The sequence below is a fragment of the Rattus rattus genome, chromosome 6 (genome assembly GCF_011064425.1).
Source record: "Rattus rattus isolate New Zealand chromosome 6, Rrattus_CSIRO_v1, whole genome shotgun sequence".
Taxonomy (NCBI): domain Eukaryota; kingdom Metazoa; phylum Chordata; class Mammalia; order Rodentia; family Muridae; genus Rattus; species Rattus rattus.
The window spans coordinates 30,427,026-30,442,589 of NC_046159.1; the positions used below are offsets into that span (position 1 = coordinate 30,427,026).

General features: G+C 41.1%; 1 protein-coding gene across 7 annotated transcripts in view; it reads right to left on the minus strand.

Moving 5' to 3' along the window:
• Positions 1 to 15,564, minus strand: part of Zfand4 (zinc finger AN1-type containing 4) — a 61,868-nt gene that overhangs the window by 20,700 nt on the left and 25,604 nt on the right. For 6 of the 7 annotated variants that reach the window (XM_032905839.1, XM_032905840.1, XM_032905838.1 and 3 more), the window contains 2 exons: positions 14,237 to 14,423; positions 1,005 to 1,152 (listed from right to left, as the gene is read on the minus strand). In XM_032905839.1, coding sequence (XP_032761730.1) covers positions 1,005 to 1,152; positions 14,237 to 14,423 — 335 coding nt within the window. Of the gene's footprint in view, positions 1 to 1,004; positions 1,153 to 11,461; positions 11,500 to 14,236; positions 14,424 to 15,564 lie in introns of those variants that run through there. The other variant, XM_032905845.1, reaches the window with a different exon arrangement.

The window sequence follows — 15,564 nt, forward strand, 5'->3', positions numbered from 1 at the left end:
AGAGCCTGCCTCAAACAAACAACAGAAGAAAAGAAAAAAGAAAAAAAGGACTACCTGAGTTATGTCAAAGAATTCATCAAGCAGAGCCTAATTTTCCTATTATTATTTTCAGGGGTGATTTGCCATGGCATGCATGGGGCGGTCAGAGGACAGCTTCCAAAAAGAGTCAGTTCTCTCCTCCTACCTTAATAGGGATTGGACCTAAGGCTGCAGGCATGACAAATTATATATATAATGTATGTATGTATGTATGTATGTATGTATGTATGTATGTATGTACATGTATGTATATATCCATTGGCTAGGCTCCAAAAATTCCTTTAAAAGTTTGTGTATTTTATATGGGAAAACATTAGCAGGGTGAAAAGAAGGCAAGAAATAGTGCAGCTGTGTGGGGTGGGGGAAAAGAGCAGAAATGAGGAGACAGACAGACAGACAGACAGACACAAACAAAAACAACTATCAAGAATGTGGAAGACTAAAGTTTTACCCAATGCTGGAATGTGGGTTATTCACTTTGGGACTATTTTAGTGTCTACTAAAACTAAACTGGAAAATATCCTCTAGGCGTGGTGGGCACACACCTATGATCCAAACGTTCAGGAGACTAAGGCAGGAGGATTGCTGGGAGTTCATGGCAGGTCTGGGCTATATACTAAGTTCTGGACCAGCCTAGGCTGTGGTGTTCCTTTCTCAGTGTCCATAGATCTTGAAATCGCATTTTAAAGGTAATTATTAAAAGATAAAGCTATCTTTTAGCACCTTTCCATACTACAGCCATGACATTTTAAGGACAAACTGTGTTAAATGTGCATTAACCCTCTCAGGTGTGTTACGAGATTAAAAATCTCAATACTCATTTGTCACATCTTAGTAAATAAGCTGAGGCCAGAAACGTGCAGAGAGTAATATTTTATAGTTTTCCAGTGAGCAGCAGACCTCGGAGCCGTGAGCCCTGCCAGTGTAAGCTAGAGAAAGGCGTGGCGCACAGCCAACGGCTTCACCTTTTTGCTGAGATTCATGTTCTCCATCTTAGCCTTCAGCAGCTTCATCTTGTTCATAGTTATTGAATTTTCAATGATTTGTTGCCCAGAAGGAGAAGGCTCAGTCTCTTCATCCTCATCTGTGTACAAATTATATACAGAGCCACCACTGCAAGGGAAACGACAAGAACTTAAAGCGTGCTGGACACCTGCTGAGCACTAAAGGCCTACCACAGTAGCAACTACAGATCCTACCAGGCGTGAAACACTAACTTTATTTTGTCATTACAAATGAAAAAAATGAATTTCAAAACATTTATTAGCCCAAACTGGCCTCAAATGTGGTACCTAGCTGAGGATGGCCGTGCTCTCTCTTCTGATCCTCCTGCCTCCACTTTTTGATTGCTGGGATTACAGGTGCATGCCACACGCCACGTTTTATGTAGTTCTAAGGACTGAATTTAGAGTTCTGTGTGTGCTAGACACGTGTGTACACACTGAATTACATAGCCAGCACATTCGAAATACAGTATGGGGGTAAGGGACGCCCGTCAATGAGAAACTGCTTGCCTTGCAAACACAAGTACGCAAGTTCAGTTCCCAAAACCAAAGATGTCTAACTGGTTTGTTTGCAATCTTAGCACCAGAAGGCAGGACAGTCACATACCCGAGGCTCACTGGTCCATCCTGCCCATAGAGCTTTAAGCCAATGAAAGACTCTATCTCAAAAAAAGAGGGTGGACAGCTCCTGAGGAACAAACCTGAGGTCTACTTGTAGACTCTGCATACAAGGGCACACACACATAAACCTACACTAACACACAGGTACATACACGCATGCGCGCGCGCACGCACGCACACACACACACACACACACACACACACACACACACACACACCCCTCCTAGGAGAAAAGTGGGAAGTCACTGCAGTGCACTGACAGCCCTGCTGTGTCTGCCCTGGGTGCTGTGCTCTATCAAGCACTTCTCGCAGACTGTTTCTTTACAAAAACATACAAAGGTGGGTATCATATTCCCTTTTATAAATGCAAGAAAGAAGTTAAGTGATGGGCCAACAACATGGTTCAGGGGAAAGGAGCTTGCCATTACTCTGGTCACCTGAGGTCAATGCGAGCACTCAGTGGTGAAAAGAGAACATCGTCTTGTATCTCCATAAGTGTTCGGTGGTATGCACATTCCCCACCCCCAGCACTAATGGACGAAATGTAAAGAGTTAAAGCCCAATGCGGTGATGCAACCTTTAATCCTGGCACTCAGGAGGTGGAAGCAGGTGGGCTAGTCTATGTACAGTGATGCTCGAAGCCAGCCAGGCTGCACAGTGAGACCGTGTCTTTAAAAAAACAAAACAAAACAAAAACAAAAAAACTCCACTAATGTTTAAAAATAATATTTCTATTTATTCTTTGTATACAATGTATTCTGATTTTCAATACTGTCCCAGATCCTCCCAGATCATCACTCTCCTGCCTATACATCCAAGTTCACGTTCTCCTTCTCTCAAAAGACAAACAAAAGCCACGGAGTTCAGTTTGTGTTACACTACCCTGGAGTGTAGTAAATGTGTCACTCTATTGAAGGAAGTGGATTTTCCCTCTCCCAGAAGCCATTTGCTGTGATTAACTCCTTGGCTAGAGGTGGGTCTTCTAAATGAAGTGCACATATCCAAAGCTTAAAAGCTAACACTCAGATATGAGGGAGACCATACAGTGTTTGTCCTTCTGGGTGCAGGTTACCTGACTCAACAGTGTTTTCCAGTTTCATCCATTCATCTGAAAATTTCATACAACCATTTTTGTTAACATGAATATTACATTCTATAAGTGTTCCACATTGTCATTGTCCATTAATCAATTGGTGGACATCTAGGCTGCTTCCAATTGCAAGCTTTTACACAAAACTCAGTGGTAGAGCTGAGCAAGTTTCTCTGTAGTAAGATGGAGCTCAGGAGCCGCATAGCTGGCTCCTGTGGTGACGCTGTGTTTGGCTTTTGATTAACCGCACACTAACTTATTATTTAACGGCCATTCTGATTTGCGCGCCTACAAGATGTGAATGTGTGTTCCCTTTTTCCTGCTTCTGCTGTTGTTTGTTTTGTCAATCTTGACCATTCCAACTGGATTAGATGAAATCTCAATGTAGGTCTGTGTTTCCCTGATGGCTAAGGATGTTGAACACTTTTCAAAATGTTTTCCAACCATCTGTTCTTCATCTCTTGAGAACTCTCTTCAGATCCATATCCCATTGAACTGCAGTTTTTGTAGGGCTATTGCTTTTTATCCTACAACTTTCAGAGGTGTAATTGATAAAGAACTTTCCCCTCCTGTGGGCTGCCTCTTCAAATATGGTGTCTGTCCTCTGCTGTTCAGAAGTTTTGGTTTATGAGGTTCCATTTGTTCACTCTTCGTCTTAATGCCTGTGCTAGTAATGTCTGGTCCCTTTCCTGTGCCTTTTGTTCAACCTTGTTCCCTTTTTCTTCTATCAGGTTCAGGATATTAGGTCTTATATTTGAAACCCAGTTTTGCACAGGCTGGGAGAGAAAGCTGTACTTTCATTGTCTGACACACAGCTATGCAGTTAGACCAGTTGAAGATGCTCTTTTCACCAATGTGTTCTTTTGGCTTCTTGGATGTCTGGAGTTCTTAAATTCTATTCTATTGATCAATACCTCTTTTTTAATAAAAAAAAAAACCTACAGGTGTTCTAACTGAATGAATGTCTGTGTGCCACATGCATGCAGTGCCCTTGGAGACCTAAAGAAAATGGTGGATCACCTGGAGCAGATGGTTGTAAGTACAGGTGCGGGGAAACAACTCTCTATCCCTCCCTCCCTCCCTCCCTTCCCCCCTCCCTCTCTCCCTCCTTCTCCAATACCATTCTGGTTTTATTACTATAGCTCTGTAGCATAACTTAAATCAGGAATGGTAGTACTTCCATCAGTTCTTTTATTGTTCAGGATTGTCTTAGCTATCATGGGGATTTTGTCTATTTAATAGTATGTGAAATTTATTTTTTTCAATTTCTGCGAAGAACTGTGTTGGAATTTTGAAGGGCATTGCAATGAATCTCTATTGCTTTCCATAAGGCGGCCATTTCCACACTATGAATACTACCAATCAATAAGCATGACAAATGTTTCTGTCTTTCCGGTGTTTTCATTCTTCAATATCTTAGTTTTTATTAAACGAGTCTTTCATTTCCTTAGCTATTACATGATGTGTGTGCATGCTATTGTGGAAGCTGGTTCCATTCTAAGCATCTTTGTCACTTGTCCATAGAACAGCTATTGATCTTTGTGTGTTGTGTACCCTGCTATATTGCCAAATGTGTTATATCATCTGTACACACTTTCTGCTGAGACTTTGGAGTCTCTTATTTATGAAATATGTCTTCTGTAAACAAGTATACTGACTTCTTCCTTTCCTATCTGTATCATCTCCTTCAGTTGTCTTATTCTAGTTAACTTCAAACAACAGTCAACAGTGATTTTAGTGGAAGCACTTTATTTAGAATGATGTTGGCTGTAGGACTGTTGTAAAACTGTTTTTTGATTTACATATCTTGAACCAACCCTGCATATCTAGGATGACACTAACTTGATCATGGTGGATAATCTTTTTGATGTATTCTTCAATTCTCTTTGTATCTATATAAAAGATACTGGTCTGTAACCTCTTTTTATCTGTTAAGTATTTGACCTTTGTATCAGGGTACTAATGACTTCATAAAAAGAATTTGGAAGTATTCCTTCAATTTCTATTTTGCAGAATAATTTGAGAAGTATTGGTGTTAATTCTTCTATGAAAAGGTCTTATAGAAAACTACTGAAATCTACCTGTCCCTGCATAGTTTTTGCCGGGAGATTTTAAACTAAAGCGCTATCTCATATTACAGTTGTTTAAATTATTTGCTTCATCTTGACTAAATTCTGGCAGGTTGTATATACCTAGAAATCCATCCATTTCTTTTAAGTTATCCAGTTTGGTGGATCCAGTTAAACCATGGCCTTATAGTTCTCTGAATTTCCTAACTGAATATTGCAACATCTCCATTTTCATCTATGATTTTATGAATTTAGATCTCTTCTGTTAATTTGGCAAAAAAAAAATCGGTATTCTTTGTTTTTTTGTTTGTTTTTAAGACAGGGTCTCTCTGTTTAAGTCTTGTCTGCCTCTGCCTCTTGAGTGCTAGGATCAAAGGTGTGTGCCACCACCACTGTCACCGTATTGGGGTAAATCTGTAATTTTATATCTAAGGGTGTTTCTTTTATTAAATTAGATGCTCCTGTGTTTGGTACATAAATGTTTATAATTATAATATCCTCTTAGTGGATCTGTATTAAAAGAGTACACAGTGTCCTCTGTCTTTCTGACCAGTATTAGGCAGTGTTTGAGGTGTTTGTGTGGTCTCACCCTTGTTATTACCCCAATTGCTCAGGTTGTGGGCCAGCTGAATGATGGTTTGGGGTCATGTTTGGTATTTTTGTCAACTTGGGACAGGGTAGAGTTACCTGTAAAGAGGGAACCTCAACTGAGGAAATGCCTCCTTCAAACTGGCCTGTGGGCATGCCTTTGAGGCATTTTCTTGATTAACAATTTATGTGGGAGGGCCTAGTTTACAGTAGGCTGTGGTTCGTCTTTGGTACTAGAAGAAAGCACATTGAAACAGCCATAAGGAACAAGCCAGTAAGCAGTGTTCTCCATGGCCTCTGCTTCAGTTCCTGCCTTTGAGTTTGTGCCTTGAGTTCCTGTACTAACTTCCTTCAGGGATGGAGTGACCTGAGAGTAAGATAAGCCCTTTCCTCCTCAAGTGCTTTTAGTTATGATGTTTGATCACAGCAACAGAAACCCTAACTAAGATACTGTTTTCAGTCTTAGGCCCCCTCTGGGATTCCAGATGAGATTCCACATGGTCCAATAGGAGCAGTGGGTAGGGAGAGGACTGGGTTGGATTCCCTAACTGTACTGGCTTTGGATCCAGAAAGTAGGTTGGAGGCTAGGAATTGAGATTCTAACAGTTCCTTCCTTAAATTTCCAGTCCAGATTCCACAATTGGATTTCAAACTGTCTCAGATCTATGCAGTGGGTGGGGTGGCTGGCAATGTGGGGGTTGGGGAAGATAAGCTGGCTCTGAAGGCCCTACTTGAAATGAAGTTTTGATTCAAACCCCAGCTCAGACTCCAAGCAGCCTCAGATCTGCAGGGTGTATCAGAGTGGCTGATGATGTGAATGGAGTGGGGAGGGGAGCAGGGAGTGGAGGAGAGCGAGGGAAAGGATGACGCACGCAGACACTGACTCTGAACGTGTTTAAGTAGGACGTGGGTCTGTGTCACCAGGGCCCAGTGATGGGCAGGCTGGCTCGCAGGAGAGGCAGATGAACTGACTCTCACTACCTTTCTAGTTCTGATTCCAACTTAGGTTCAGTTCCCAGGGACTTCCAGATTGGCAGCAGTGGGCTAAGAAGCTGAGGAAGAAGGATTTGTGTGAGTTCAAGGCCAGCCTGGTCTACAAAAGAGTACTAAAACAGCCAGGCCTACAAAGTGACCCTTCTCTAATTAAAAAAATAAACTAGTTTTAAAAATAAGAGGTTAAGTCATTTGTCTCAAGACCAGAAAGACAGTAGTATTGGGGCTCAGATCCAAAGAGCCAACTCATCTAATTCCAAAGCTAAGTTTTCCCTGTTACAGCATCATGCATGGAAGTGTGTGACAAAATTAATATATGTTATAACTTTTGTCTCTATGTCAACAAGCCTGAAAATAAAGGAACATGAAGATTTCTGTCAGTTTACCTTGTGAAGTCAGAAGGAATGATTCTGCATGCTCTAGTCTTGATTACCATGAATATTTTAACTCTGAATATTTCTCTCTTCACTATGGGTTTTTTTAACATTACCCCTTAAGAAATATTCTAAGCTGTTTCTAATACAATTTATGGTCACAAAAAAGCACACTCTCCTGTGGAATGTATATACTAGGAGAAATATTTTACGGGATACATTTTAGAGAATAAAACTATTTTTAAATTCACCTCATTTTTCAAATTATCTTTTTTTGGAGAGAAAAGGATTGGACCAGTCTTCCTCCCTATGCTGCCTTGACTGGTCTGGTCTGTAGTTCCTTATGTAGACCATTTTGGCCTTGAGCCTTTAGCCATCCTTCTGCCTCTCCCCAATGCTAGGATTACAGATGGGAAGCAGAAGAGAGATTTCTCCATGTTCAAGGTCAGCCTGGTCTGGATAGGGAATTCTAGGCCAACACCCAGGCTACACAGTAATTAATGCTGGGATTATCATGTCTATTATTCACTCAACAATCATAGATTCCTAAGATCAGCTAGAAGCCAATTGTTTATGCTCAATGGGAAATATAAAACTAGACTAAGATAATATATAATTTACAGTAATTTATAAGCCCCCAAAATCTATATATTTAATATTCATTTTTAAAGATTTAGATTTTCTTTTCATTCACGTATTCTGGAGAGGTATGTATGGAGGCTAGAGAAGGGCACTGAATCTCCTGGATCAGAGTCACAGGTGCTTGTGAGCCACCTGATGTGAATGCTGGCAACTACATGGTCTTTTGGAAGAATAGTAAGTACTCCTAACCATGACGATATCTCTCCAACTCCTATATTTAAATACCCTAGTAGTCTTTTTAATTTTAATACATAAGCATTCTCTATACCCTTAATAATATGATTAAATAACAACAGATAGACAAATGTGACATTTATTTCAACATGAATATTTTTCATCCCAAAACCAAGTTCTAATTTGAGTTTAGCTTTGTAAAGGTAAGATGTGACTCTTTATTTCAGGTTGACCTGGAACTCTCTGGCCAGCCTGTTCTCAGCATCCAAGTGCTGGGATTTCCCACCTGAGCCATTACACTTAACTTCCTCTACTGGGTTTTTTAAAAGGCAAGTTATCATTTAACCCTTACAGTGTCTGCTCAGATTTCTCTCTTTTAAAACAAGGAAGCATGATTCACTAAAATGATTTAAAATAAAAAATTAACATTTTGTATGTGAATGAATCCAATAATTCAGCAAAATATAGCGATGGGTCAAAGTTGGCCTACAATCTTTTGTATGGCCTATTAACTAAGTGTTTCTCACACTTTAAAATAGCTGGAAAAAGATCAAACTAATTGTATCTTTTAGCACATAAATTTGTACAGAGTCCAGGCTTCCTGCAGTAGAGACAGAACAGCTAGTCTGTGCATCACAATCATCCGTCTGCCCAGTGCTCAGACTAACAGCTGTGACGGCCAGCACTTAGCACTGCACATCAAAGCCTAGCAAGCTCCAATACAGTGACGCAGTCACGGTCATCATGTGTGGATGCTGCACATTGCAACTTGGTACTATTTGTTTAAACAAGGTCTCACTGTGTAGCCCTGGTGGTAGCCTAGAACTTCCTACCAAGACCAGGTTGACCTCGAATACGGAGAAATCCTTCCTCCTGTTCCCCACTGTAGGTGAGTATCAACATGCCCAGTGTTATTTTGTAACTTAAAATACTCAGTGTTCACTGAACATGGACTTAGAAGCATACACATTACATCAGATAGAACTGAACTCATTAGACAATATTTTGAAAACTGAGTCTCTCTTTTTGTTGTAGGTCTTACAACAAGAGACATCCCTCTGGCATGTTGGACTGTTGTATTAGAACCCATGAACTATGTACTAAGTCTTCTCAGTAGTGTGCAGACGGAAGAAATACTGGAATGGTGTGACTTGGACATAAGCGATGAGGCCGTTACTCTTCTCTGCTGGTGCTATAAGAGTGAATATCCAGGGGCAGATCACTGGGCGCCCCTAACTGTGCTTACTTGAGGCTCAGGTGCTAGCTATGGGGCTTTTAGGACATCTTTTTTCTAATTTACAGCATTTTAGTGTGTGTGTGTGTGTGTGTGTGTGTGTGTGTGTGTGTGTGTGTGTGTGTGTGTGTGGAGCAAATGCCATGGTACACATGTTGAGGTTAGAGGACAACTGTAAAACCTCTCTAGTCTTCTATCATTATGTGGGCTCTCGGGAGCTGACTCAGGTTGTCAGGCCTGCACCCTCAGGTGGCAAATACCTTTACCTGTGAAACCATCCTGACAGCTCTAATGTCTTCTATTTTTTAAGATTTATTTATTTTTATATATAAGTACACTGTAGCTGTCTTCAGACACACCAGAACAGGGCATTGGATCTCATTACAGATGGTTGTGAGCCACCATGTGGTTTCTGGGATTCGAACTCTGGACCTCTGGAAGAACAGTCAGTGCTCTTAACCACTGAGCCATCTCTCCAGCCCCAAGCCCTATTTTTAAGGTAGAGATATTCTCTGAGGTCCCAGCAGAGATGAATCACAGTGAATAAGATATAATTTCTCTTAAGTAAGATGGAGAATGACTCACAGTAGAACATCTACACAAAGTGCTCCAAATATTAGGGTCAGTTCCTAACCCTATCTGGAAGAGGAACAGACTAATGGAAGCAAAACAGACAGAGAAATACTGAAAAGAGAAGGAAAACTACAATATAAAAAATGTTACCACCAACTGGAATGACAGGACAAATAAGACAAAGTAAAGGCAGGACCGTAGAGAGGGCTGGTATGAATGGCAAATGCTGCCAAGTCTGAAAACCTTCGCTCAAGTTGTCTTCTGCTCACCATGTATGCGTATGTGCACAAACAAATAAAAATGAAATAAATTGTTTAAAAATTTTAAATGGTAAAACTGCCTAAGAGTGAAAGAAAAAGGTCACAAAAAGAAAAGTTAAAAAGAGAACTGGGGATATTACTAGCTATTGTTAGAGCACCTACCTAGCGTATGAGAGCCCTGGACTCTAACCCAGACAACAGAAAAAGAGTAAAAGGAAACAAGAGAAAGGTAGAAACAAAGTCAGTACCATAAATAAAAACAAAGTATTAAAAGACAAAAAATGTGAAGCAAAATACATGCACCAAATAATTAGAAAAATAAGCCTTTTTTCTGGTTTGCTCTTTATTTTTGTTTTTGTTGTTTTTGTTTTAGTTTTTCAAAACATGGTTTCTTTATGTAGTCCTTGCTGTGAAAAATAGTCTCAATAAGAAAGGAAAGTATTGTTGCTACTGAAATGCTTCCAATCAGCTCTTAGTCTTGTTTAGTTCTGAGAGAGCCAAGGCTAAGCACTGCAGGGGCCTTCTGAAGCCTGTGCAGAGGTGACAGTGACTATCTGCACTGAGGAGCTGGGTACGGCGGGCCAGCAATGAGATTCATCTGCTTGGTTCTTCAAGTTCCTAAGCTAGCAACGGTATTAGTGGGGAAAGTGAGTTCTGCGTTCATTTCCTCTTACCTACCAAGCAAGCACCATTGGCACAGAACTGTAGTACGACAGTCTCCTCTATGGGCAAACTAGCTTTTAAAGCTATTCACTGAGAGCACATTCCTCTTGGCCTGAGTTTTCCAATGCAGAAGGGGACAGTAAAACAAAGGGGCTTTTGTTTCCCGAAGCTGCAAGCTGCAACACACCGTTCTCCCTTCTCAAGAACACCACCTTCCTCATAACAGCATTGCCAATGTGCGTGGGAAATGCAGAAAGGTTCTCTACCAACAGCTTGTTCCGCAGATTTCCAAACAGTGGGGCTGAGGCTACCCTTCTGTGCGTGCTGATTCCACGCCAGCTGCACTCCCTAGGTCTCTGCCTAGGCACCTGCTGGTGCCCCTTCCATCTGCTGTGCTGCCACAGTAGCACTGCACGGAGGCTCTCTCACCCTTTGCTCCAGTCTTCAGAGTCATGGCTGCTTCATGTCTATCTGTCCACTCCAACTCCTCGTGTTCTCAGCCACACCTTCTTTTTGTTTCTTGTTGTTTTTTTTTTTTTTAATTTCCTGTGTTGGAATCTTTTTTTTAAGATTTATTCATTTATTTTAAGTATATGAGTACACTGCAGCTGTTTTCAGACACATCAGAGGAGGGCATCAGATCCCACTACAGATGGTTGTGAGCCACCATGTGGTTGCTGGGATTTGAACTCAGGACCTCTGGAAGAGCAATCAGTGCTCTTAACCACTGAGCCATCTCTCCAGCCCTCAGCCATACCTTCTTAAGAAGCTACACCCTAGTTGTTTTAATTCCAATTTATGAAGAAGCAGGTGAGTGCTGGGGGCCTCTAGCTGTGATTTTGACCCTCACAATAATATACATCCGATAAATGCATGGACCCATCATGTATTACTACAACAGCAGAATCGGTAGTCAGCTTTACTTATCCCGTGGGTTTATTGGGCATCACTTGGACAGCTTTTATCCCTGTGTCAATCAGTTCTCCATTACTGTGACAAATGACTGGAGAGAGTTAAAGAGGGGAGATTTAATTGCTCCTGATTTTAATCCATGGCCACTTGGCTCTGTGGTCCCTGGACCATAGTAAGACAAAAAGCATTATAGTGGGAAGCACGTGGCAGGGCAGAGTTACTCACCTCAAGGCAGCCAGGAAGCAGAGAGAGAAAGAAGAAAGCTTTCAGAGGGAAAGGCTCTTTCCACCACCCTGAGAACCTAAGCTCAGTCCCCAGGACTCACAAGACTCCAGAGAGAACCAACTCCTACAAGTCATCTAATCTCTCTCTCTCTCTCTCTCTCTCTCTCTCTCTCTCTCTCTCTCTCTCTCTCAAATAATTAATATTTTTAAGAGAGAGATGGCACAGCCAGTGTTAGATCTTTCCAAGGCATACCATTCACACCTCATTTTCTTAAGTAGGACCCACCTCCCAATATGCTATCATGTTATAATCATCAAGGGAAATTTTATTAAGTCTGAGAGCTTGAGAGTCAATCATTTCCCAAAAACCAATCAACTGACAACCAAACCCCTAAACAGAAGCTTTGGAAACTTCTTAAATTCAAACCATAATACTCATGGTCTTTCTCATTATTTTTGGTGTCCTGTTAACTTCATAACAATATTTGGTCTAATGGTAAACACAAACTGAGATTACAGGCCAGCAAGATGGCTCAGTGGATAACAATACTTTCTGTGCAGAACTAACAACCTGAGTTCCACCCCTGTGACCTATGTGACAAAGTTAGAACCATCTACAAGATTCCCTCTGACCTCCACATATATATCCATGCGCATGTGTGTGTGGGAAAAATGCATGCATGTACACACACACACACACACACACACACACACACACACACACACTATAAATAACAAAATCAGAAATTAGCCAGGGGAGCCAGGCCTGGTGGCACACACCTGTAGTCTAAACACTTGGGAGGTAGAGGAGGACCAGGAATGTAGGGTCAGATTCTGGGATATGCTGAGGTCAAAGCCATCCTCAGCCTCAAAGGTGACAAGAAATTAGCTGGAGGAAAACGAAAGTGAGATGTGGAAATGACATTACAAGCAAATGGGAGAAGGTGTATAAAACCACAACGTATGAGAAGTCATGGGAATCTGAGGATGACATATTGTCAATGGGCTCACATGTGGAGAAACTATTAAGAATTCTGCTGATGATCCAGGGCAGTAAGTAGTCTTTATTAATCTTCATTGCTAACACCTCTCTACATCTAGTCCAAGGCAGATGTCACACTTCTAGTGCTAACCAGATCCCAACCTATTATGAAAACAGCCCCATCACTTGGGAGGCAGAGACAGTCTGATCTCTGAGTTCAAGGCCAGCCTAGTCTAAAGAGTGAGTTTCAGGACAGCCAAGATCTCACAGAGAAACAAAACAAAAAATAGAAAAAGAAAGAAAAAGCAAGCAAGCAACCACTGGTTCTTAGCCCCAAGAGTCCAGCCTCTCTTTTCCACACACACTGAACAGAATCTTAGGGGAAACTTAAATCTCTCTCCTGGTGTCTATAACCAGTACATTCTATCCTTGAGTGTGGGTATGACTGGATCCTACTGGTCTAGCCAACTTAATGTGGAAAAATAGTGACTCTGAAAATGTAATTTAGGCCTCAAATGAGTTTCTTCTGAGATAATCGAAAAGGAGCTGAGAGAAGCCTCTCACCACCAGCAGCCAGGAAAACCCAGAGCCCTCAATAATTACAGTGAAAGGAGATGAATTACATCACACTGAGTGTGAATGTGAAAGCAGACTAGACCCATATCAAAAGTATAGAACACAAACTGCCATCTGTCACCTTCAGCATAAGATGTGGGCCATTAGCAAAGCACTAGCTATTCTGGTCTCTGACATCTGACCCAAGACGGTTCTCTAGATCACAAGCTGGGTTTCTTTTGAAAAATTTTAGCAATAGATTTTTATCTTTTTGTGAGCCTAACTTTAGTTGCCTGTACTAACTTTCCTTCCTTTGTCTGCTTGGCAAAATGTTCCTCTTCATTTAAAGTCACCCAGGCCATCCCAAATTCTGTTTCATAGGAAATGAAGGCCAACTCATCTACCCCAGAGGTCATGCCCTTCTGCAACAATCAGAACAGTACAGCACCAGGACCACAGCTAGTGCATAAATGCTTCCAGATTAGCTAGTCACTGGCTACAAATGCTCGGTATGTGTCTAATGACTTAAAAGTGAGGAGAGCTGGACAGATGGTTTGACCAGTCAAGGCACTTGCTGCCAAAGCCTTCTTACAAAGTTCAATCCTCAGGAGCCATGTGACGGAAATCAAGAGCTGACTTCCAAGATGTCCTCTGACTTCCTCATGCAACATAGTACCATCATGCCAATACATGCACACGCAAATAATGTAATTAAAAATAAAACTGAGAAGAGCGCTCACAGTGAGTTGAGATGTACAGAAACTTAAGAGATTCTCTTGTCCCAACTCCTTCATTTCCCACTGCTACCTAAGCAATCAGTAGTGTTTTCCTTCCAGTTTTAGAAGTAATATACAATTTATCTCCACTTAATAGTAACAAAATAAAAAGGAAGTAAAGAGATTTACCCATTTTTAAGTAGCAGAGTAGAAAATGACCTGAGGATTAATCCTTTCTGCTATGTCATGGTTATATAATAATATACTATTATCTCAAAACTATAATCTAATAGATATTGTCACAAAAAAAACCCTACTGTGTAAAGAAAATTCAAATTTGTAAATACTTTTTACATATCAGTAATATGAAGGATAAACTCATAATTACGTATCAGGGAGGGGTGAGGGTACGGGAAACGTGCTCAGTCTTCCTAATGCACTGCGGCTACTTCCACAACCCAAGGCTGACGTCTGCCACATCGGCTCCTTTTCTGAGTGAAACATGCAAATGAAGCCTATTTACCTTAAAGATTCTGATAATGGTGTTAAAGTGCCATCTCCCCTATCTACTACACGAAAGAAATTTAGTTGATCTCCTTCCCGGTATACCAAAAATGTAACTTGTTTGTTGCAAGAGGTCTTTTCCCAGACCTCATCTCGACTGGAATCCATGTACTCAGCAAGCTCCCTGAGTGGGTCTTCCACAGGAACTACAAATGCAAAGATTGATAACAGACTTTCAATTCATATCACATTTTTGCATCTTGCTACAGCAACAGGTTATACATGCTGAATGTATACAACTACATTGTGATTGTGAAAATACAACACGCTCCAAACAGACTCTGACATTTTTATATTTTACATAGCATCCCTTATTAATTTTTAAATAGTTTAATGAGTTCTGCATTTTCATTATTTTTCCCTTCTCCCCGCTTTCCTCCAGTTCTTACTATATCTCTCCTAAACCTTCTCAAATTCATGGCTTGTTTTGAATTAATATGAAAGAAAAATGCATCATTGTGTTGAATGCCTAAGACAGGCTTAACTAAAAACATGAGGTCATTTATATTCCTGTGCCAGAACAGTAGATAGATTTATTGTTATTTTAGCTAAACGCTTTCAGCCTCAACCATCTGTGCTTTTAAATACGGGTTCCAACAATCAGCACTTAAATCAGCACAAAATCAGTCACTTAAAGGTATTATAAATCCCACTTACTTAAGATTATAAAATAATAATGAGAGAGAGGGGAGAGGGAGTGTGGACATACACACACACACACACACACACACACACACACACACACACACACACACACAATTAAGAGACACATTCAAGCCATTGGAGGCAAGAGAGAGCTAAAGACAGGATTCATTGCCAAGGCCCTGGGTTCAGTCTGTATCAGCAAAGGAAAACAATGAAATAAAGCAACAACAACAAGTGAAACCTTTTCACTTTAAGAATAGGCTCTTTCTATAGCTGTTCCTTGAGGTAGTTAAAGAGCACAGAAGCAAGCCTAGGAAAGGCCACTGGTTTGCTAAAACTGCACTGCGTCAAAGGTTCAGTGTGTTTCCTGAAAGCCCCTGTCATGACTCAGTGTTAGTCAGGGTGTAGGAGACTCACATAGACCTACCGGAGCCACCCGACACTCTGCACAACTGGTAGGCCCCAGATAGCCAGTTGTGCAATTTTCAACCTTGCCTAACTTCCATTACTCATTAACAAAGCTGGAGCACAGCAGTGCCCTAAGTGGCAGCCGCAGAGCAGCAGAGGACTCCCCTGGGGTGCCCAGGCTCAAGGTTCACCTGCCAGCACCAGAAAGAAAAGTAAAATAAAAAGAAACTCTAA